General features: G+C 46.0%; 1 protein-coding gene across 6 annotated transcripts in view; it reads left to right on the plus strand.

Annotated features, from left to right (window-relative positions):
* The window catches only part of AREL1 (apoptosis resistant E3 ubiquitin protein ligase 1), a 295300-nt gene that overhangs the window by 195252 nt on the left and 75098 nt on the right, over window positions 1-24950 (plus strand). For all 6 annotated transcript variants that reach the window (XM_029598425.1, XM_029598426.1, XM_029598429.1 and 3 more), the window contains exon 11: window positions 17373-17494. In XM_029598425.1, the coding sequence (XP_029454285.1) occupies window positions 17373-17494 (122 nt within the window). The remainder of the gene's footprint in view (window positions 1-17372; window positions 17495-24950) is intronic.

Genomic DNA, 24950 nt, shown 5'->3' on the forward strand with positions numbered 1-24950 from the left:
CCGCAGGATAGATAGACAAACAAACTTAGAAACTGGGGGTATCACAGAAAGAAGGGGGAAAGGGAAGGAGGTTCTTACAGGATAACAAGCCATACAAAATATCTTTAATGTAAGTTTACACAGTGGCTTGCCCAAGTTCCACTGCTGTCGGGGTTAATGCTGTAACAACGAAATGCCAGGGTTATTGCTTATGGCTCTAAAGGCTGTATTAAAGTCATTTGTGGTCAGGGATCTTTCCAGGGAATAAGCTCTCATTTGTGGGCTTAAAGTAAGTGTCCAGCCAGGCAACGGATTGGGGCTCTTTTTTTTTTTTTTTTTAATTGCTCAGGAGTCTGTGAAAGAGGGGGCGGAGCGGGCAGAGGGACCCCTCTTGCAACATTATCTGCTGGAGCATGAATGGCGTTGGTGGCCATAAACACTCTGTCTGTTTTCGCTTCTGTATCTAGGGCATCCTCTGAGTTCTCTGAGTATGGGGTTTCCTCTGGGGTGATACAGGAACGGCGTTGAGCCACACGCTCAATCATTTCAGAGTTAAAAATGGGTGGGGACAGAGGGGGACTAGATTTGGGCTTCGGGGCGACTGGGTGTTTGGAACTAGGGAGTATGGGGTCATGGGTAAGGTAAGGAAGTGAAGGGGTTTAGGATAGAGGAAGCATGGGGTCCAAGGAATCTGCAGGATGTGATAGGATAGAGGCAGGGCTACACGAACCTGATCCAGCAGGAGCTGCTCCCCTTTCTTCCTCAGTAGGTTTATGAACATAAGAACATAAGAAAATGCCATACTGGGTCAGACCAAGGGTCCATCAAGCCCAGCATCCTGTTTCCAACAGTGGCCAATCCAGGCCACAAGAACCTGGCAAGTACCCAAAAACTAAGTCTATTCCATGTAACCATTGCTAATGGCAGTGGCTATTCTCTAAGTGAACTTAATAGCAGGTAATGGACTTCTCCTCCAAGAACTTATCCAATCCTTTTTTAAACACAGCTATACTAACTGCACGAACCACATTCTCTGGCAACAAATTCCCCTCCTTTGGGGTAATACTCTCTCCAGCAGGGACACAGTGTAGAGTCCCTTCTACCTTAACAGTCCCAGACATCGGCATATCAGTAGGTGCCGTGGGACTCAATTGGGGTTCCTTCTCCAGGGGTGCAGTTGGGACTAAATGTGAATACCTCATTGCAGTAACTGTTTCCTCTAAAGGTGATGGCTTTGTACTCTGCATTAAACCCCGTCAAGCATACCGGGGGTCAGTAACAACGGTGTTACTGACCCCCGGTATGACTCGGGTATATTTTTCAAATATACCCGAGTCATAACAAACCAACTATGAACTTGAACATGATCAGCTAATTTTTTTCAAAGATTTGGCATTCGTCTTACTATATCTGTTCTCCAAAAAAGTCATCAACTGCAAAAGCATAGGTGGATCAAACGAGCCATCTACTGGTCACAAGAGAGAAGTGTCCTCCATAGCCCAAGCCACCCATTTAGAATGGCAAAGTCTAATTAATTTCTCATCTGGCTTGTGCAAAGAGATAACACGTTCTAACGGACTTGTCGAATTGACCTCTACAGCATCTTTCGTACCTCCTAACTTTCCTGACCAGAATTTAGACATAATAACAATTTACCAGTGGGTAAATATAATAAATTTGATAACTCTCCCTTATAAGAAGGAGAGTATGTTCTTACCTGGATGAATATCACACCGAGCCGTACTTCTGGTGTTTAACTCCGTTGCAGTGAACGGCGACTGTGGGGCTTCAAGCAACATGACTGAGACAGCCTGCTTAAACCAAAACAGAAAACAATGAAGCCATCCTGGGCAGCTTACCTTCTGTAGTGGCCCCCTTCCCTTTGAGGGAACCAACCCGAAGATTTAACATTTATACTCGTGATGAAGTCCCAGCCGAACTGCCTATCCGAGTCTTGGGCAACTTCTCTCGAGACGATGTCCCTGAGACGTTCCAATCCGAGTGCTCGCAATACACGGCCGGTCCGCTATCTGGCCGAGCTCAAGTTCCCGTGGAGTGTTCTATTATCTGGTCTTTTCAGTCAGGGAGATTCAAATTACAACGGCAGGCGAACATCCCCTTTCAGCCGTCCTCTGCTACCAAAATGTTGATTCGAGAGAAACTACAGCAGATGTAACCTGATACCAGACTTTTCAGAGAAAGACAAAGACTAAAAGGGAGGGGGTTTTGTTCCTCGGAGTAGCAGGTTTACAACATTCGTGTTAATACCTAGCTACTCAGCTCGTCCAGCAGTGTACATAGCGTTATATACCCTTCATACTGACCAATCAGAGCGTATTCAGAGTTGTTTTTAGATAAGTGCGGTACATTTGATTTGAGTATGTATTAAACCAATCAGCTAATGGGTCTGGGGTGTTGGCTCATTGCATTCCAGCACGTAGTCAGGGTACTCTGCTTTCTTTGTCTAAAACTAGTATACAGCAGAAAGAGGTACCTCAGAAAGTTAGTGCATAATACTACATACAGTACATAGAATTCTCCCTGATTAACATTGGGGATGAATATATTAATTAATATCACTATAATGGTGTCCAGTTGTACCACTAGAGCCAGAAATCGCCCACTTTTATCCTTCCTACTGGCAAGGACTACAGCTCTCAAGTCCTTAGAAATCAAAATGCCTACTCCGCCTTTATTCTTTTCTTCTACATTCGAGGCTAAAAATATCTGTGGATAATTCGGGTTTCGGAGGAGGTGTCTATCCTTGTGAAGCAAATGGGTTTCTTGTATAAAAAGTATGGAATCCCGGCGGGATTTAGCTTCCTCAAATAGCAATTGCCGTTTGCAAGATATATTAAGGCCTTTGACATTAAGGGAAATGAGTCACATCAGCCATTGCAAACATAAAAAAATAAGTAGACCATACAACCCCAGAGCTGTCTCTCAACCAAACAGGTTACATATACTGCAAAAACAAATTTCCCATCTTCCCCCACCTCCCACACCCCAAACCAAGATGATTAATGAAGCTCCCTGCCTCACCATGGTTGTGAGGAATGACACCTCCCCGCACTGCCATCTATAAAAAAAAAACCAAAACAAAAAAAACCCACATGCAGTGGTAAATCCTTAAACTGTGCCCCTAATTGTCCCTCGGTATGTAACTGAAATTAAACAAAAAAATCTCCTATTGACCACAGAGAAATCAAAATAAGGTCACAAAAGTTAAATAAAAGCTTCAGTAGCAGTATATTTAAGAGGACCAATGAATAATCTCCAGAGGCTAATTCCATCCTGAGATTGGGAATCATTGGAAAAACAGAAAAAAGAAATATGTAATAGCCTTTTCCCAGTCTCAGGTGTCGGCTACTGAAATGGTAGGACTTCCACTGGAATTTCTTCTTAGTCTTTTGCCACCTTTGCCAGCTTGCTGCCATCTTGAGGTTTCCTTGCGTAGGTTGGTTGTTCTGACTCCTGATTTTGCTTGATTTCTATACCCTTTTGCCGCATGAAAGTTTCCGCTGACTCTGTAGAGTGTGCCACGGAGGAGTGACCGCTTATATTAAAGGAGATTCCAAAAGGGTACAACCACTTATACCTAATGTTCTCAGCTCTGTGTTTCTGTAATATACTTCATAGCCTTACGTTTTTGCAACGTTATTCCTGAGAGATCGTTAAATATTTGAATTTTTGTGCCTTTCCATGAAATATTCCCCAGGGCCCTTGCTTTTTGCATGATTGCTTCTTTCACTGGGAAATCATGGTGACAAGCTATTATATCTTTTGGCTGGTTATTACTCAGCTTACCCAGCGAATTGTGAGCTCTGTCAACTTTCACATCTTGCTCAAGGTCCTCAGTGGTGCCAGAGTGCAAAATGGCCTGATATATAGCCTGGACTAGGAAGATATTTATTTATTTATTTATTTATTTAGCATTTTTATATACCGACATTCTTGTATCAGATACAAATCATACTGGTTTACATTAAAATCAGAGTATGCAGGAAAATAGGTTTCCTAAGTCAAATACATTGAACATATTTAATAAACAAAGGATTATTAAACACTATGAAAAAGGTTAATTAACAAAGGAAAACTTAAGGGAATTAAAATAAGCAAAGCACAAAGGATTGCACGAAGGAGTGCACGAAGGGGAGTATGACGCCTGGTGGAATGTGGCCGTTCACCGGCTCGCTGCTGAGCGTGATGACGTCGGGGGGGCGGGTCTCTTCATCCCTGAGTTCACAGCATTCTCAGTTTCAGCGCAAAGTGTTTTTTCAATTTTTTTGGCCTTTTTGGTCTCTTTTTCTCTCAGCGATTGCCCCTAAAGGTGCCTCGGGTTCTTTAAATCAAAGATTCTTTCTTCTATTCCTATTTTCTAGATCCTCCAACTTAGAGGATAATTCTTCTGTCATCTTTTTCAGCATTTTTACCTCTTTAGAGTGCTGCGTCATAGCAGCAGTGTGTTCGTCGGCATTTTGCTCAAGATCATGGACCCATTGACCTAAGTCCTCCACTTCTCGGTGCAAATCACCGACCACATCTTGAATTTCTTTCTTCACTGCAGCAATATCTGTTTTGTTGTCTTGGAACCATTCCAAAAACTCCTTTCTCGTTGGGTCTGCTTCCCCGACATTTTCGGCTGCCGCCCCAACCGCCATTCGATCAGCTAGTTCGTCTTCCGCCTCTTTGCTGGGGTTGACTGAATATGTTTACGCCCCGGTGTTGGGATAGGAAAATTCAGTGAGGTCCACAGTACGTTGATGGTTTGCAATTGTTTATCTGAAGCTTTTCATCCAAATTAAGCACTCCGAGGGGATCTTCCAGTGCTGATTTTACCACTTTTATTTAGCTACCTCGTGGAACTCTAGAATCAAGAGGCCATTGCTGGGGCTGACGTCACTTCCTCGTGGTCTTCTCTAATTTTTAAACGGGTACCACTTTGGATCCAAAGGGACTGGATGAAAGCAGATAGTTATTGGCCTGTGACCTTGCATGGAAAACTATCAACTGTCATGTGCCAATGACATCGTGTCCCCACCACTCCCTGTTTATCTCTTATCCTGCTTTACTTTGTGCCACCACACTTTCTCAGCCCAGCCTAAAGTCTCTTTCAAATTCTTTTGCCTGTCCCTAGCAGTATCCCTTTCTCTCGCCCTCCGCAGCAGCCTAGGAAGAGTGCAGGATGCTGCTCATTGTATAGGATCTCTAGTGTGACCTCTTGTCTTGGCAATCTGGAAAATTAAATTGTTGCTGCTCCCTCTCTTCCCTCATTGGCCATTGTCACTTCCTCTGTCCCTCTCTTCCTGCTGCTGTTCAACTGGCAAGAGCCCACTGAGATGCTTCCTTTGCATTATTGGCTGACACCAGAAGAAAAATGCAAGCAGGGAGCTGCAGTGGTGGCTGCTAGGAACCACCAATGACCTATGGTCCTTAGCTCAAAGAACACTGTTCTTTGCTTATCTCAGACTTTCTTGATCTCTGTTACTGTTTGTCCCTCCACCGAGAAGCTGTTCCATGCATCCACCATACTTTCACCAAAGAAATATATTTTCAGACGTTGTTCCTGAGTCTACCTGCCTTGAATCTTATATCATTCCCTTTCTCCAAAAACAGTTTGCTTCTTGTGCATTATTTATATTGTTCGAGTATTTGAAAATGTCTTGATAATTCCACTGCCACTCCTCTCAGGCTATACATATTTAGCTCTTTAAGTCTCAGTTCATTGGGCTTTTGGTGCAGACCTTGCACTATTTGGTATTTCTTCACTAGACAACCTTCACAAGATATCCTTTGAGGTACAGTATCCATAACTGGACGCAGTACTTCCAATTTTTATAGTAATTAGGTTATGCCTTAATGCTTTATTTTTCTTCCCTACTTTGGATCTCCCTTTAGTGGTCATCTTCATGTGTTATAGACCTGCTCCCCCAGAAGGGAGGCGTTAGCAATCTGTTATAGATCTGCTCCCCCAGAGGGGAGGAGTTAGCAATCTGTTATGAATCTGGCTGCTGGATACTCCCGTTGAAGGAGGAGTTAGCAATCTGTTAGAGATCACCCCGCCAGGGAGGCGGAGTTAGCACTCTGTTACGGATCTTGCTAAGGAGTAGCAATCTGTTAGTGCTCTGCTCCCCCAGAGGGAAGGAATAGCAACTGTTATGCTTTGTTCCTGTAGAAAGATGAGCCAGCAACCTGTATGATCCCCACGGGGAGATAGCTGTCTGATATGGATCAGCTTCCGCAGAGAGGAGTAATGGTCTGATGTGGGTTGGCTCCCAGAGTGGCTCCCACAGATGATAATACTGCTCTATTAGTGTAAGGAGTAACACTTAGAAGAAATAGTGAATCCCTGGGCCAATGGCAGATGACAGAGCCCTCAAGTGGAGATCCTGAGAGGGACCACCGGCTAGGCTGGAGTATTGAGACAAACACAGATAGTTCTTTATTAGACTGGAAGTAGAACCACCAGAGGTGGCAGTAGTGAGTTGATGTGCCTGGCAGGGCTGAAGTCCCTCTGATACGGGAAGTACGAAATCTAAGTTGCTGAGCTGTAAGGAGAGACTATAGTTGGTGAGTAGACAGGGTATGCTGGGCATAACCAGTGGTAGATGATACACTCACAATTGTAGATATCTGTAATGTCTTTTTATGCAACAGAGAGTCTTCAGTATTCAGGAACAGGAGCCGCAGGTGAATACTGGTTCCTATAGGCAGTCTGAAATAGAACTCACAATAACTGTGTATGGGATGGCTTCTGGAATAGAAGAGAGGCTAGGAGAGATTTAGGAACATAGGCCCTCGTGGAGCGAGTACCAGTTCCTATCTGTTAATCTGTAATAGTAATCCATAAGATATAGGTATGCGATATCTTCTGAGGAAGAAGAGAGTATGAGAGAGGAATTAGGAACATAGGCCCTTGTGGAGCGAGTACCGGTTCCTATCTGCAATGGTAACTCACAATCTCCGTACCTGCGATAACATCTTAGACTGAAGGGAGCCTTAGAGATTGAACAAGGGCCCTCGTGGAGCGAGTACCGGTTCCTGTTTGTAATGGGACTCATTGTGTTCATGTCTGCGATCGCCTCCAGGCAATAGGAGTCTTCTGAGTCTTCGGGAATGTAGGCTCTCGAGGAGCGAGTACCGGATCCCGTCCAACAATCTGAAATCAAGAATAGAGAGAGCGGAGCCCCCGAGGAGCGGGTACTCCTGGTAAATTTGAAAAGGCCGAGCAGTGGAGAAGACTTCCCCTAGCTGACTCGGAACGTAGTTGCAAGTAGCATGGACTGCCAAAGCAAGTCCCGTTGGAGTTCCTTGCTAACTCAATTAAGGTTAGCAAACAAAGACCTTTTAAATTGAAAACGGATGACGTCACTACGGGGGGATGCCCCCGAGGTTCGTGCCCTTGCTGGTACAAAGTCTGGAGCGTGCGCGCGCCCTTACATCATCAAGAACATAGCGGATCCGTAGCGTCAAGCCAGCCCGGGGATTCCGGGACCAAGAGGCGGGGAGAAGCCGCAGCTGCATCTGTCTATCTGTGCTGAAGGGAGTCGCCACAGAGGTAGAGAGGGTGGAGCGAGAGCGAGAATAGGCACGAACGCAACATCATGCAAGTTGTAAATGCATAATGAATGTTTTCTCTTTTTTCTTTTTTTTTTTTTTTATCAGTTTTGGTTTTGTTTCTGATGCATTATGCTAATTTGTATGTAATTATAAAATATTGCTCAGTGCAGACTCATTCAAAAAGACATGGTAGTGGATCTTACAATCATCGGTGAAAAAAATCTCCTTTTTAGTGTGTGTGCAATTTAAACATGCAAAACTTAATTATTAAATATGTTCTTATTACACTGGTCTACAGCCAGAATGCTTCTAGATTGAATGTAGTCAAACTTTACTAAATGTGGGACACCGAAATAAAATGAAGCTTAGAATTGTTGATTGACTTTAGTTTTCAAGATATTCTAGTGGATCAGTATAAACAACTTTGACTTGGGAATTGCATAGAAGGAAGTGAATTAAGAAGTTAAAGGATCTCAAACCAGAAATAACTAACATACAGGCCTATCCTGTAAAGTGCGGCCGCGTTTACCCTGCTCCTAAGCCGCTTTTTACTCACATTCCGGCCGCGTTAGCCCTTCCTGCGATCCCGAATCCCCTTTAACCTACTCCTACCGCGTCCTAAATTCCCCGGCCAACCCCTTCCGCACGCGGCAGGTATATTGCATGCAAACGAGCGAATTAGCTATTCCCTAGCATCCCGTAACCCGCGCCCCGACTATCGCTAGTTTTCCCTGCCGTTTTGTCGCGCGTTTAATCTGCAAACTTACCGCCTACCCTGACCCCTGCGGTAGAGGCAGGGGTCAGGGTAGGTGGCAAGCTTTCCCCCAGCCCCCGCTCACCTGCCCCGGCCGCGATCATGGGTGCCGGTCTCCGTGGCAGCCCCAGTCTTCTCCCCTGCTCCCGAAGCCAAAAAAAAAAGCGAAAAAACGTTGCAGCCCCCCTCCAATGTCCGGAGGGGGGCTGCAACGCTTTTTTTCGCTTTTTTTTGGCTTCGGGAGGAGGGGAGAGGACTGGGGCTGCCATGGAGACCGCTTTCCCCCATGCAAGTAAGTTGCTTCGCCGCTTCAGTTCTTCCCTCCTCCCGGAGCTGCTTTTTCAGCCTTGCTCCGGGAGGAGGGAAGAATAGACACTGACAGCGGCGAAGCGAAAAAAAACCAAAAGCAATTTAGCTTTTTTTTCAAAAAGCTAAAAGTAAGTTGCTTCGCTGTCAGTGTCCCCCCTCCTCCCGGAGCAAGGCTGCTTTTCGCGCCCTGCTCCGGGAGGAGGGGAGAAGAGATGACAGCGGCGAAGCGAAAAAACCAAAAGGGGACCCGACCCGACTTACTTTTGCAGCCGTCCGGCATCGCTGCTCCCCCGCCTCGTCCGGCATCGTTGCTCCCCTGCCTCGTCCGGGAAGATGGCTGCCAGCACGGGGGAAAGCGGCCCCTGTGCATTCAATTGGCTGCTCAAGACGTGACGTCACGACGTTTGGCGTCACGGCAGCCAATTGAATGCACAGGGGCCGCTTTCCCTCGTGCTGGCAGCCATCTTCCCGGACGAGGCAGGGGAGCAACGATGCCGGTCGAGGCGGGGGAGCAATGATGCCGGACGGCTGCAAAAGTAAGTCGGGTCGGGTCCCCTTTTGGTTTTTTCGCTTCGCCGCTGTCATCTCTTCTCCCCTCCTCCCGGAGCAGGGCGCGAAAAGCAGCCTTGCTCCGGGAGGAGGGGGGACACTGACAGTGAAGCAACTTACTTTTAGCTTTTTGAAAAAAAACCAAAATTGCTGTCCGTGTCTCTTCTCCCCTCCTCCCGGAGCAAGGCTGCTTTTCGCGCCCTGCTCCAAGAGGAAGGGAAGACACTGACAGCGGCGAAGCAAAAAAACCAAAAGCAAGAAGTAAGTCGCTTCGCCGCTTCCCTCCTCCCGGAGCAAGGCTGCTTTTCGCGCCCTGCTCCAGGAGGAGGGAAGAGTGAAGCGGCGAAGCGACTTAGTTCTTGCTTTTGGTTTTTTCGCTTCCTGGTATCTGTCATTTCAAATGACATTTGAAATGACAGATACCAGCGTGGCATGAAGCCTTAGGCCCGCGCACCCAGGATACTGTATAGGCGCTCTATCCAGTAAAATGGGTTGCGCGGGTCTAAGGCTTTTCGGACGCGGTTTACATTTAAATAAAATTAATGTTCAGGATCGAGCGGTAGGTGAGCTGCACTGTGCTGGCGGTAACCGCGGGTGCCGTAGGCACTAACGCAGCTCTTCCTACCGCTCGGTACTGGATAGACCTGATAGATCTTTGACTGAATCTATGAATAAATCTATGACAGAGTTTGGCAGTACTTGCTTTTTGGGCACAGACATGGACCAAACTAAAGCAGCCTTCAAGTACCTGTTATCTTTTCTGCTAGGAGTTAGCAATCTGTTATGCTTTACTCCTCAAGAAGGGAGGAGTTAGCAATCTGTTGTCGATCACCCCACCAAGAGGGCGGAGTTATCAATCTGTTAGAGTGTCTGCTAGGAGTTAGCAATCTGTTATAGGTTAGGACTGCTGCGTAGCAATCTGTTGTAGGAGCTGCTATGGAGTTGCTCCCCAGAGAGGAGAGGTCAGCAACCATCAAAGATCTGTTCTTCCAGCGAGGAGGAGTTAGTATCTGTTATGGATCTCCGCACAGAGTGGCAACCTCATATACGAGAGTTCCCCTGAAGGGAGGTGTTGGCCATCTGTATGGTTCCTGCTAAGAAGTAACAATTGGTTGTGATACAGTTCCTGATGAAGGAAATGTTAGCAACAGGTTGAGGGTAGAATGCAAGGTAGCAGTTGCTTGTACTCAGCTCTTGAAGTGTGAGAGATGAGAACTCTATAGTAGAATGGTGAATCCTTGGGTCAATGGCAGATGACAGCGCCTTCAAGAGGATATCAAGAGAGGGACCACAGACTAGGCTGGAGTATGGAGACAGACACAGATAGTTTTTTTATTAGACAGGTAGTAGAACCACCAGAGGTGGCAGTAGTGAGCTGATGTGCCCGGCAGGGCTGAAGTCCCTCAGATCCTGGAATTGCTATCTCCGGGTTTGCTGAGCTGTAGAGAGAGACTCATAGATAGTGAGTAGACAGGGTATGCTGGATACATAACCAGACGTAGATGATACACTCACATAGATTAATAAGAAGGCTCAGTAGCTGGAGAGAGTTAGGCCCTCGAGGAGCGAGTACCTGGTTCCAGGAACAGCTCTGAGAGAGCGATGGTAACTCACAGTTATTTAATATTATGTAATGGTTATGTAATGGTTTCTAGGCAAACTGAAATAAGAACTCACAATATCTGTATATGAAATAACTTCTGAAATGGAAGAGAGTCTTTGGAGGGTTTTAGGAACATTGGCCCTCGAGGAGCGAGTACCGGTTCCTATCTGTAATAACTCACGATCTCCGTACCTGCAATAGCGTCTTAGACAGAAGAGAATCTTCAGAGGTCTAGGAACATGGGCCCTCGAGGAGCGAGTACCAGTTCCTATATGCAACTAGAATAGAAACTCACAATGTTCATGTCTGCGATCGCTTCCAGGCAGTAGGGAGTCTTCTGAGCGTTCAGGGACGTAGGCCCTCGAGGAGCGAGTACCGGATCCCATCTTAGCAATCTGAAAACAAGAGGAGAGAGCGGGGCCCCCGAGGAGCGGGTACCCCTGGTAAGTTCGAAGAGGCAGAGCAGCGGAGCGGGTCGAGATGATCCCCGCAATCAATCCCTTGCTAACTCGATTCGTAATCGTAAGCAAAGACCTTTTATGTTGGAAGCGGATGACGTCACTACGGCGATGCCCCCGAGGTTCGCGCCCTTGCTGGTACAAACTTCGGAGCGCGCGCCCTACGTCATCAGGAGCATGGCGGATCCACAGCGTCAGGCCAGCCCGGGGACTCCGGGAAGAAACGGCGAGGAGAAGCCGCGGCAGCAACTGTCCCTCTTCCTTGCACCATCGTCTCATCCACGCATTGAGACTCCGGAGCTCTGCCTGCCTCTGGTGACCTGCGCATGGAACAGGGAGCATTTCAGAGAATGCTACCCTGGAGGTTCTGGATTTAAGTTTTCTACCTAAGAACTTAAATTTGGCTTCAGAACCTCCCTCCCACATTTTCCTATGTCGTTGGTGCCCACATGTACCACGACAGCTGGCTCCTCCCCAGCACTGGTGTTTGTCTCTGTCTTCCCTTTGTTTAAAATAAACAGTTAAAAAAAAAAAAGAGAATCAAACACATAATCCACATACTAACCATACTATGATTCAAAAAGACAGGAAGAGAAGTTTGGAGACGTTAGATGTGAAGAGGTATATAGGCCAGGGGAGGGAAGTAAAGACTCGGATTGGGAGGCGGAAGCTCTCTTAAGACCCTGTATGTGTGAGTACACTTGTATTTTGGTTGTTGAAGCTGCTGATGTAAGTTGGCTCTGTTTTGCTGGAAGTTGGAGTTCACGCTGTTTCCTGCCCTCTGGTCCCTGAAGTCCAAGACCACACACTATGCTATCACATCAAGTTAATTTCTTCATAAACAGTTGTTCAAAACTATCAGCTGTTTGGTTCAGACAGCAATGTTAAATGGAGCTAATCGATGGATCATACATAGTATGGATTAGGGGTGGATGAGAAATCTGCTGATTAAGATAAGAGGGCAGAGAGGCAATAAGAATGAGTTTTGTATTTATTTTGTTTTCCTTCTAGGTTTTATATATGGTTAATTGTAAATAAGAGGATTGTAACAGAGTAGATGATGGCAGATAAAGACCCAAATGGTTCATCCAGTCTGCCCAGTAAAATATTTAAGGACAGATTTTAAAAGCCTGACGCGTGTGGCCGGACCTTACGTGCGCCAGGTGAATCTTCAAAGGGGCCTGGCCACACGCGTAAACACCGGTATGCGCATAAGTGCTGGGTCTCTTCAAAGGGGCAGGAGGTGGGCTGGGACAGCGCCGTTACTAGCTGTTCCGAAGACTCTGCTCCCGGTGCACGCAACAGAAACACTACTATTATCACTCCATGACACTGTTCTGACAGGTTTTTGACTCAGGTCAGCATTAATAGCAGATATCTTTGTCCTAATGGCGGCGTTCAATACGGTCAACCACAACAATATGGATTCAGGAAGAAACCATAGCACCGAAACCTTGCTGTGTCTCTTTCAGACTCCATTCTAAAAACCATGGATACTGGCCTACTCTTATCTTCTGGCGCTTCTTGATATCTCTTCAGCGTTTGACACTGTAAACCACAATACCCTCTTCTCTCCTCCTCTCACAAATTGGGCATCACTGGCTCTGCATTATGCTGGATCCAATCCTTCCTGAAAGACAGGACATTATTTATTTATTTATTTTATTTAAAACTTTTTTTATACCGGCATTCGTAGGACACATCATGTCTGTTTACAATAACTGAGAAGGAAAGGAAATTACAATGAACAGGGGAGGGGGTTAACTGGATGATATACCAAAGTACAGGAGAGGAGAGTCAACAGGCAGCGTTACAAACTATTTGCATTCGGTTAGGATTGGATATGCAAATGAATTAAATATGCAAAGTTAATTGGCATGTGCACTTGATACACTTAGCGTTATGAAACTTATTTACAGTAAGACACAGCACTTGATACACTTAGCATATGAAACTTATTTACAGTATACAGGGGCAAGTGCACGTGAGTACGATTGGAATCTGGTGGGGGGGGGGTAGGGAGAGAGGGAAAGGGGGTGAGGGGTAAGGAGAGGAGGGGTAAGAGGGAACCAGGTTACATGGGGTGAGAGTATTTTCAGGGAGAGATTTAGTGGGGTGGGGGGGCGAGGTAGGGGGGAGGCTGGGGGCACTAGGGGAGGGAAGCAGGGGGGTGTAGGGATGGTATGGAGGGGGTGGAGAGATGGGGAAAAAGGGAGGGAGCGGGGGGGTTCTGGGATGGTAAGATGCGGTCAGGGGAAAGGAAATAGGCTAGATTGGGAAACATGTGGTTTCAAGGAGGACAATGGTTAGGATTGGGTGGAGTTGGGGTATGCTTGTTTAAAGAGCCATGTCTTGATTCCTTTTTTGAAATGGCTCAGGGACGGTTCTAAGCGGAGTTTGACGGGTAGGGAATTCCAGAGGGTAGGGCCCGCAATGGAGAAGGCTCTATCTCTAGTAGCGGTAAGGTGCCAATTTTGAGTGAGGGGGTTGGAGAGTGCCAGCAAGGGAGTTTCAGTGGGGGCGATTAGCTTGGGCGGAATTGTGGCATGTCTTCAGCCAGGGTGAATTGTTGTTGTATAATGTGTTGTGGAGGATGGTAAGTGTTTTATATTGGGAACGGAAAGTGATGGGGAGCCAATGGAGATCTTGGAGTATGGGAGTGATGTGGTCAGTTTTTCTGGTGTTTGTTAAGATTCTTGCCATGGCATTTTGAAGGATTTGAAGGGTTTTAATGGTAGAGGAAGGGAGGCCTAAGAGAAGGGAATTGCAGTAGTCGAGTTTGGTTAGTATGGTGGTTTGCATAACTGTGCGGAAGTCATGGGCGTGGAGAAGGGGCTTCAGTTTTTGAGGATTTGTAGTTTGTAGAAGCCCCCTTTTAGAAGTGATTTAATGTGGGCTTTGAAGCTGAGTTGATTGTCTAGGGTGACTCCTAAATCTCTGACACTGGGCGGTAGTGTGTGGGCTTGTGAGGCGTTGAGAATCTTTTGGTGGATTAAGTTGAGAGGTTGGTTTGCTAAGATGAGGATTTCAGTTTTCGAGGTGTTAAGTGCTAGGTGGAGATTGGAGAGGAGAGAGTTGATGGATGTCAGGCATATTTCCCAGTATTGAAGGGTTTCGTTGATGGACTTTTGAATTGGAATAAGTATTTGTACGTCGTCTGTGTACAAGAAGAATTTAGACCCTAGTTTAGAGAGCAGGTGGCAGAGAGGGAGTAGGTAAATATTGAAGAGGGTGGAAGATAGAGAGGAGCCTTGGGGTACCCCTTGTGTGAGGGGAATGTGTGCGGATTCAAAATTATCAAGCTTGACTAAGTATTTACGGTGGTCAAGATATGAGGAGAACCAGGATAAGGCTGTGTTTGAGATGCCTATCTCTGCTAAGCGTGATATTAGGATTTGATGATTTACGGTATGAAGGCGGCTGAGATATCGAGAAGGGCAAGTATATATGATTGGCCGTGGTCCATGTCTTTAAAGGATGGTATCCGTTATTGCGAGAAGGAGTTTTTCGGTGCTTCGGTCCTTACGAAAACCAAATTGGGTGGGGTGTAGGATATTGTTTTCTTCTAGGAAATCTGTGAGTTGGGTGTTAACCACTTTCTCCATGATTTTGGATATGAAGGGAAGATTGGAAATGGGCCTGTAGTTTGCAGTGTTAAGATGGGACTCCAAACTTCAAACCCAGAATCTATCACAAGGTGTCCCACAAGGGGTCCTCACTGTCATCTACACTTTTCAATGTTTATCTATCTCCGCTTTGTAAACTTCTGGTTTAAATTAGATCTCCGCCATTTCATATACGCCGACGACGTGCAGATCCTCATCCCCATCAATGATTCACTGGACAATGCTCTGAAAACTTGGGATTCGGCCCTCGCGGAAATAAAAGAGCTACTCATGGAAAAATGTCTTGCAATAAACACTACCAAGACCGAACTCCTCATCATTACGCCGCACAAGAACACACCGCCAACAACATCACCTATCCCAACAGCAGACGTTCCCCATTTGCAACATGTCCGCAGCCTTGGGGTAATGATTGACAATCACTTTTCCTTAAAAAATTTCATCTCGTCTACAATTAAAAATGGCTTCTTTAAGTTACATACGCTGAAAAGAATTAAACCTCTTTTACATGCTCAGGACTTCGGACAGTGCTACAAGCCACATTCTTACCAAAATAGACTACTGCAACGCATTACTCTAGGTCTCCCAAAAAACACAATTCAACCATTGCAGATGCTGCAGAACGCTGCTGCTCGCTTACTTACCAATACGCGACGACACGAACACATAACCCCAGCTCTCATGTTTCTACATTGGCTTCCCGTAACGTACAGATTACTTTTAAAGTACTCTCTCTCATCCATAATCAATTAACAACAAGAGATGCAATGGTTTACTGATCAGTTTACTTCCACACATCTAATAGACCAATAAGAATATCCACCAAGCCAAATTATCTGTTCATCCTCTCAAACAAATCAAACACGTATCCACAAGAGAACGTTCCTTCTCTATAGCGGGTATCACACATGTGGAACAATATGCCTTTGGACCTTACGTCTTTGAGTCCTGCCCCACAACCTTCAAACAAAACCTCAAACAATGGTTGTTTGAACAAGCTTTCTATCAATGATCAATAACTACTGGAGAATCAGTTTTCCTGTATAATGCTCAATTACGCCAGGTTCTTCTTTTTTCCTCCATCTTATAGTCAACATTGATGCCATTTCTGCGCTACGTACTTCTTTACTCCACGTCGCCTGTTTCATTCTGCCTATCTCTCTCTCCTCTTCTTCACCTCCTTCCCTTATGCGAATCTGTGAATTAACTCGATCTAGACGTTAGAATCCTGCCCTTTAAAACAGGCTTAATGGATTAAGTTACACTGCGTTTAAGCTTTCCATTGGTGATTGTATTTTACAGGAGCTATAGCTTGGGTCTCTTGATATCGTTATTTATGTAAAACTTGATGATTTTTGACTGTTTACGTATTGTATTAACTGTTATATGTAAAATTTGTTGCTACTTTTTGTTTTTTTGTTTAACCTGTTATATGTAAAGCCTGTTGCTAAGTTATTGTTTACTGTAAACCGAGGTGATGTAGACCTATACGTACCGCGGTATATAAGAACCTCCAAATAAATAAATAAATAAATCATGTTTCGTAGACTGATAGAAATAGGGCTAGGCGGCAAGACGCTAGAATGGTTCAGATCTTTCCTCAGTAATAGAACATATCAAGTATATATGAATAATTCCTTGTCTGAAACCATTAACCTTGAAACAGGTGTACCACAGGGCTCCGCTTTATCCGCAACGATGTTCAATATCTATATGACACCTCTGTGTCATCTTCTGTCAGGCTTAGGACTAACATATTATCTATACGCAGATGATATGCAGATACGAATACCAGTCACAAATACCCTGGAAAAAACTTTCCAAATCCCAGAAATGTACATGAATATAATAAAGCAATTACTGACGCAGATGATATTAAATTTAAACATTGAAAAAACTGAGATAATATTACTGGAAAGGAAAACATCAATGAGTAAGGACAAATGTCACTTTAAATATGAAAACAATCAAATTACTCTCGAGACCAAAATAAGGGACCTTGGCGTATTCTTAGACCCTGAACTGAATTTTAGAAAACATATTGAAACAAAAACTAAAGATGGTTTTTATAAATTACTACTTTTAAGAAGATTAAAACCGTTATTAAACGTAAAAGAATTTAGACCAGTACTACAAGCGTTGATTTTCACTGGCATTGATTGCTGTAACGCCCTACTTCTTGGACTACCACAATCCACTTTACGAAAATAGCAGTCTATGAAAATTCTCAAAAGTTTTCCAGTATCTTTATATTCATGGCTTTCTCAGCCAAAAAAACTGCCTGGGCCCAGCACCAAAGCCCATTATTTCTCAGGTCCCAGTGCTTTAAAAATGACCCTGTCCATCTGGGTGATGGCATCGAGGTGACTTTGGTGCCTTTGTCAGGTGTGGTTGCCGCCATTTTGATATACAGTTGTAGAAATGTACGACCATACATCAAAATGGTGCCAGTCACACCAGTGGAAGACACCTAACTAATATCAATTTGGTGAGGAATATAAAGTTTATAATTTTAAAATGTTTTTTTCTATTAGGGGGATCTGAGACTTTTCAAGACAAAGTGAACTTTTTCCAGCGTGAGCTTCGCCAGATGCACATGAAGAGACCACACACTAAGATCACACTGAAAGTGATGCGGCACGCCTTACTGGACTCGGTGAGCTTTTATGCATACTCAGGCAGAATTGCATAGATTTTGGTTCTCTGTAAGGAGGTACCAAATTCATAAAAACTTTCATAAATACATGTGTTGTAAATGCACTGTACACACACTTTGCAAGGCCTGTTTGCTAATTGTGCAAAAAAAGGAGATAAATCTTCCTCAGTGGCACAGCACTAAAACAAATCTATCATCTATCAAACTATGAGAATATCATAATGCTTCTGTATCGCTCCATGGTGCGACCTCATCTGGAGAATTGTGTTCAGTTCTGGTCACCACTTCTCAAGAAAGACATAGCAGAATTAGAAAAGGTAAAGAGAAGAACGACCAAAATGATAAAGGGGGATGGCTGAGAAGGGATATGATAGAGCTCTATAAAATCATGAAAGGGTTTGGAATTGGTAAATAAGGAATTATTTACTCTTTCAAATGACACTAAGACTAGGGGATGCTCCATGAAACTAGCAGGTAACAGATTTAAGACAAATTAGAAAGAGGTTTTTTTTTCACCTCGATGCACAATTGAGCTATGGAATTTGTTCCTGAAAGATGTGATCAAGACATCAGCATAGCGGGGTTTAAAATAGTTTGGACAAGTTCCTGGAAGAAAAGTTCATGACACATTATTAGGCAGGTAGATCTGGAAATGCCCCACCGCTTATGCCTAGAAGAGAGTAACAAGGAATGGACCTACTCGTTGAGTTCTGCTGGGTTCTTGTGACCCAAATTGGCCATTACCAGAAATGGGATGCTGAGATCAATGGACCCAGCCTGCTATATCTTATATTCATGACTTTGCTTTGTGTTATTCCCTGGCAGGAAGAGTGCAGTTGTCTTATTTTTATCTGCAGATGGTGCTGGTGGGATGGAGAGGAAAGGATAAACGTTGAGCAGAACTGGGAAAGGAAAAAGGGATATGAATGAAAGATGATAAAATCAGGAAAAGTAGAAATGGGAATTTCAAGAGAAAAAAAGACAGTTGGCAAAGGAAGAGGAAAACTGAGATGGAGAATAGAAATCAGATCCAACAAAGCAAAAGTTCGTTTAGTTCTAGTTTAAAACTTGGTGCAGAATTTGTATTCCGTTACACAACGTTCTTTATTGCTACACATAAGCATTAGCCTAAGGCCGATCCTTGCACCACTGCGATTTGCGGCAGCTGTGAGAGCCCATCCCTCCTCAGAAATTCAGGTCAGCTGTTCGTCCTTTTCTGTGGCATTAATTGGCCTCCCCCCACCTCATAGGATGTTAGTGTTGGGGCACCAGGAATGGCAACTTGTGGGAGCCAAGATGAACACTGGAACAGCGGTATGGGTATTGATTAGCTTATCCCCCTTCACCCACAACTTGAAGGATCTCAGCAACGGGGCCTCTTCAATGAAAAGAAGGCTCTAGAACTAAGGGTTATGAGATGAGGGTGAAAGGTGGTAGACTCGGGAGTAATCTTAGGAAATATTTCTTTACAGAGAGGGTGGTGGCTGCAAGGAATGGGGGTGCTGGAGACAAAAACAGTATCTGAATTCAGGAGAGCATGGGTACCCTGTATGTACCCAGATCAGTCCAGACTCCTGGTTTATGCATCCTTGCCAGCAGACGGAGAACAGAGAAAGTTTTACTGCCACTGCTGCATAATCCCTGGTGCCACCTGTAGTTCCTCAGTATTTTCTCTGTCTCCAGCAGATGGTGGTTGGTTCAAAACCTGCAGTTCTACAGTCTGGAGAGTTCTTAATTTTGTGAGCCTTCCTCCAGGGGTTTTTGGGTCCTGGTGGATCCTTCCCTGTTTGGTCGAGGTGGACAAGCTGGAGGTCGGGGACCTTTTTGTATGCTTACTCCGTTGACCCGTGGGGGGTAAATTTGCTGGTCCAGATCCCTCCCCTTCATGAGGCTGCTCAGGCGCTGTGGGCTCAGGGCGGCTAGTTCTTTTTTGGTGTAGCTTTCCTCTCCTTTTTAAATTTGGCTGATCTTCTGCTGGACAGCTATGTTTTCCATCCTGAGGGGGCGTTTTAACCAGTTTTGTTTAAATTTTTTAAAAACAATAAAATAAAGAAACAGAAAAGGAGGCCCAGGTGTGAGGTAAGACATGGGTGATTTGAGGTCTCTGGCTAATGGCTCTCTTCGGTCACTGGGAGTAGTGGGAGAAGGGCTTCTTTCGCCTCTCCCGCTTGTTTCGGCATTTTGGGCTCGGAAGGGGGGGTTTCCTGCCGAGTAGAACATGGTTGCTGTTCGGTGTGCCGCATGTGTGGTGTGGTGCCGGCACATCTGAGCCCACTAGGGCTCTGTTCTGCTTGCATATCGGGGGGAGAGGGACCGCCCGAGCCCCTGGCAGCCGCGAAACGGAGGAAGCAGGGTGCAGGCTCTCCCTCGGTAGCTGTTCCTGCATGCCAGAGGCTGGTCTGCTACGGGCCCTCAGTCTCCGTCGGTGTGGGAAAGGCGGCCATTTTGGATGCTCATGCAGCACTGACTGCGCCGATGGAAGAGGAGGGGGATTTTCCCCCAAGGCTTTCCCCAGTCTGCCTGAGATCGGTGGGTGGGGGAGCCAGATGATGGGGCTGGCTCAAATCTGCCTATGTCTGGGTCCTCTAGGGCTGAGTCCACGCAGCTTCCGGTGGCTCCTCACCCTTTCTCGGCTGATTTCATCCTCCTTCTTCATGAAGCTTTATTTGGCTCAGCATGCAGGGCTAGTGACACAGTCCCAGCCTCCCATGGGTCTGGGCTTGGCTTCTAGGCCTGAGCAGTCCCGAGGTAAGAGGCCTTCCTTGGTGCAGTTCAGGCTGGTGAGGACTCCGAGTTGCAGTGACCCCCTGAGGCTCTGGGGGTTGGTGGCGTCGCTGGACCAGGGTGTTGATCCAGAAGTGGCTGGTAGGGTTCTGGGGGACGATCCGGTCCTGATTTCTGAGGGGGATGACCCTAAGATACTCCACTTGTTCCAGAGAGAGTAATTAGGCCCTTTGATTCCTCAGGTTCTAGAGGAGCTTGGGATGAAGGTTCCACAGGAAGACTTAGACATGGAAGGAGCAGATCCGATCCTGGATGGGCTTATGGGTTTCCCGCGGGCCTTTCCCTATCATAAGTCTGTGAAGAAGATGGTGGATCGGGAGTGAGGGGTTCCCGACTTCGCTATCGCCCTCTCCACTCTTGAGAGTGGAGAGGGCGATAGCGAAGCTTTATCCTTTGCCTGAACAGACGCTGGAACTGTTTTCCCTTCCAAAAGTGGATGCTGCAGTCTCGGCAGTCACAAAGAAGATGACTATCCCAGTTGTGGTTTCCGTGGCTTTGAAGGATGTTCAGGATCGGAAGCTGGAAAGTCACCTTAAGGATTTTTGAAGTGTTGGCACTGAGTTTGCGAGCAGCCATCTGCTCCATCTTCATGTAAAGAGCTTGCCTGCGCTGGGTACAACAATTTCAGGATAGGCAGGCAAAAGCTGGTGATTAGGCTGGTAAAGCTGAGCACTTATAGGCATAGGTGGCATATGTGCGGATGCCTTGTATGACTTAGTGAGAACTTCGTCTCGCATTATGGGATCCGTGGTGAAAGCCAGGTGGTTATAGCTGCATAACTGGTCGACGGATGTGTTGTCTAAGTCCCAGTTGAGTTCTTTGCCCTTTAAGGGACTCCTTTTGTTTGGAGAGGATCTGGGAGAGAATAAGGTGCACAAGTTGCTGGAGGACAAGCATAAGAGCAAGCGTTTTTTTCAGTATCTGTTGCATTCTCATGATGTTAGGTCTCGTCCTGTGAGGGGTGCCCCAGCTTCGCAGAAGCATTTCTCTCCCCAAGGTCAGTCTTGGGGGCAGTCCTTTTGAGGAGGCCGAAAACCCTTCAGAGCCTCCACAGGGGGTGGAGCTACAGGGGCCAAATCCTTGCAATGAGGTGAGGCTGGTCCTCTCCACTGTTCCTTTTATAAGGAGCCAATTGGCTCAGTTTTGTGGGGAATGGGCCAAGATAACTCAGGATCAATGGGTCTTCAGCGTAGTAAGAGACAGTTACGCGTCTTTAGAATTTGCTCGGCCCATTCATGACTTGTTTCTCTTCTCCCCTTGTGGGTGGTTGGAAAAGCAATGGGTGGTGCAGGAGACGTTAGGTTGCAATGTTAGGGGCATAGATTCCAGTTCCACAGAGCGAGCAAGGCAAGGGAAGATATTCCATTTACTTCATGGTTCCAAAGAAGGATGGCACTTTCCGCCCGATTCTGGATCTAAAAAAGGTAAACATGATGCTGAAGGTCCCAAGGTTCCAGATGGAGACCCTGAGGTCGGTGATTGTGGCAGTGCACAAGGAAGAATTTCTGGCTTCCTTGGATCTGACTGAGGCGTACCGCCACATTCCCATTCAACCGTATCATCAGAGGTTTCTGCGGTTTATGGTGCTGGGACAGCATTTCCAGTTTCAGGCTTTTCCTTTCGGGTTGACCACGGCTTCCAGACATTCACCAGGGTAATGGTTGTGGTGGCATTACGGCGAGAGGGAGTGCTGGTGCACCCTTACCTGGACGATTGGCTCATCAGGGCAAAGTCGGAGGATGTTTGTCGCTGTTCGGTTCACAAGGTGATAGACGTGTTGGAATCGCTGGGCTGGGTGGTGAATTTAGCGAAGAGCCACCTGGTTCCATCTCAGATCTTCGAATATTTGGGAGCTCGATCCGACACATGGATAGGCAAGGTATTTCTTAAGGGAAAGCGTGTGCAAGTTGCAGAGTCAGGTCTGGCGTTTGGAGTTGCCGGTACTGAGTCTGGGATTACTTGTAAGTTCTGGGTTCCATGGGTTCAACGCTGCCTTTGCACACATGAGACCACTGCATCGAACTCTGTTGGAGTGGTGGAATCCTCTTTTGGAGGAGTTTCATCTTCCTTTACCCCTCGAGGGTTCTGCGCGGGTCATTCTGTCTTGGTGGCTGCTGAAATCCAGTCTGGTTCGGGGTGTTGATCTGGAGGTCCCGGATTGGATGATTATTACTACCGATACTAGTCTATCTGGATGGGGAGCAGTTTGTCAGCAGTGGTCGGCGCAGGGCAGGTGGTCCATCAAGGAAGCGTCTTGGTCTATCAATCGGTTGGAGACTAGGTTAGTGTGCTTAGCATTACTTGCATTTCTGTCGTTGAAACGAGGTCGATCGATGAGGGTATTGTCTGACAATGCGACGGCCATAGCCTACATCAGTCGGTAGGGAGGAACCTAGAGTCACGCAGTGTCCTAGGAGGCTCAGGAGCTTTTCCTTTGGGCAGAGCAACATTTGGAGTGGATAGCAGCATCACATATCACAGGCATCGAAAATGTCCAAGCGGATTTTCTGAGTCGCAGTTTTATAGATCTGGTGGAATGGGAGCTGTCCGAGACAGCGATGCAGCTCATCCGAGAAAGGTGGGGCTATCCCCATGTGGATCTATTGGCAACTCATCTCAATGTGAAGGTGGCACAATTTTACAGCCGAAAACAAGATTAAGGGGCCGAGAGAGTCGACGCTTTGGTGTTACCCTGGCCTCAGGAAGTTCTGCTTTACGTGTTCCCTCCTTGGCCTCTGGTAGGCAAGGTGTTGCATCAGATAGAGACACCTGGGTGAAGTGATGTTGATAGCCCCAGAGTAGCTACATCAGCTGTGGTTTGTGGATATCGTCAACCTGGCTGTGGACGGGCCGTTACGCTTCAGTCATATTCTATGCCTTCTTTGTCAGGACCCCATATTTTCAGATCAGGTCGATCACTTTTGTCTAGCGGCTTGGCTTTTGAGAGGTGGTGATTGAGAAGTAGAGGATATCCGGAGCCGGTCATTGCTACTCTTCTTCAGGCTAGGTGAACATCTACTTTGCTGTCTTATGTGCGGTTCTAGAAAGTTTTTGCGGCCTGGTGCATAGCTAAGTTAGCAAGTAGCACATTTAAGACTAATCGGAGAAAATTCTTTGTCACTCAACGCACAATTAAGCTCTGGAATTTGTGGTTAGTGCAGTTAGTGTAGCTGGGTTCAAAAAAGGTTTGGATAAGTTCTTGGAGAAGTCCATTAACTGCTATTAATCAAGTTTACTTAGAGAATAGCCACTGCTATTAATTGCATCAGTAGCATTGGATCTTCTTGGTGTTTGGGTACTTGCCAGGTACTTGTAGCCTGGATTGGCCACTGTTGGAAACAGGATGCTGGGCTTGATGGACCCTTGGTCTGACTCAGCATGGCAATTTCTTATGTTCTTAATGGTGTGCAGGCTTTACGGTCTTCGATATCTCAGGTTTTATCTTTTTTTTCAAGAAGGTTTGGTCAAGAGCCTGGCTTTCAACTCTCTTAGGGTTCAGGTTCCAGCTCTTGCTTGTCTGCGAGGTAAAGCGGAAGGTTGCTTCCTGCCTTCTCATCCTGATGTGGTTAGATTTCTAGGGGGGGAGACGCTAAGAATTTGCACCCTCCATTGAGGAAAGTTTGTATGTCCTGGACTATTAATCTCGGTCTCAGAAGTTTGTGTGTGGCGCCTTTTGAACCTCTTTGGAGAGCGATGCTTAAGGATTTGATGCTAAAGTTTGTTTTTCTGGTGGCCATTTGTTCAGCTAGGAGAACCCCTGAGTTGCAGGCTTTGTTTTTGCCATGATCCGTTCCTACAGATTTGGGATCTAGGAGTGTCCTTGTGGACAGTACCCTTGTTTCTACCGAAGGTGGTATCAGCGTTTCATGTAAATCAGCCTTTACGGAGTTGGATTCGTCCGAGGCCTCATTCACAGCAGCTTAAGCTTTTGGATGTCCGCAGGGCTTTGTTGAGATATCACAAGGTAACAAATGAATTTAGGAAGTCGGACCATCTTTTTGTTTTATGGAATGGGTCGAAGAAAGGTACCCAGGCTTCCAAGGCTACCATTGCGAGATGGCTCAAGGAAGCTATTAGGTCAACATACATTCTCAAGGGACGTCAGGTGCCTGAAGGTTTGAGAATGCACTGTACGTGTTCTCAAGAGGCCTCTGGGCAGAGGCTCAGTTGGTTTCACCTTAGGAAATTTGTAGAGCAGCGACTTGGAAGTCACTGCAAACCTTTGCAAGGCATTATCACCTGGATGTGGGAGTTCCGGAGTCTCGGTCGTTTGGTGAAAGTGTCTTGTGAGCAGGACTCTCCAGGGCCCACCCTAAATAGGGAGCTTTGGTACATCCCAGGAGTCTGGACTGATCCAGCTATGTACAGAGAAAGAAAAATTGGTTCTTACCTGCTAATTTTCGTTCCTGTAGTACCACAAATTAGTCCAGAACCTGCCCAATCTCTGGAAGTGGAGAGTCGTCCACTCAGCTGCAATTTCTTGATACAGATTACAATTTTTTTCATGGTATGGAATACAGACTTGAAGTTTTCTATATTTGTTAATTTGTTTTTACAAGTTTTTTGTGCTTGGGTAAAGGTCAATACTGAAGAACTGCAGGTGACACAGGGATTATGTAGCAGTGTCAGTAAAACTTTCTCTGTCTCCATCTGCTGGCACGGATGCATAAAC

This window comes from Rhinatrema bivittatum, chromosome 4 (genome assembly GCF_901001135.1).
Source record: "Rhinatrema bivittatum chromosome 4, aRhiBiv1.1, whole genome shotgun sequence".
NCBI classification, from domain to species: domain Eukaryota; kingdom Metazoa; phylum Chordata; class Amphibia; order Gymnophiona; family Rhinatrematidae; genus Rhinatrema; species Rhinatrema bivittatum.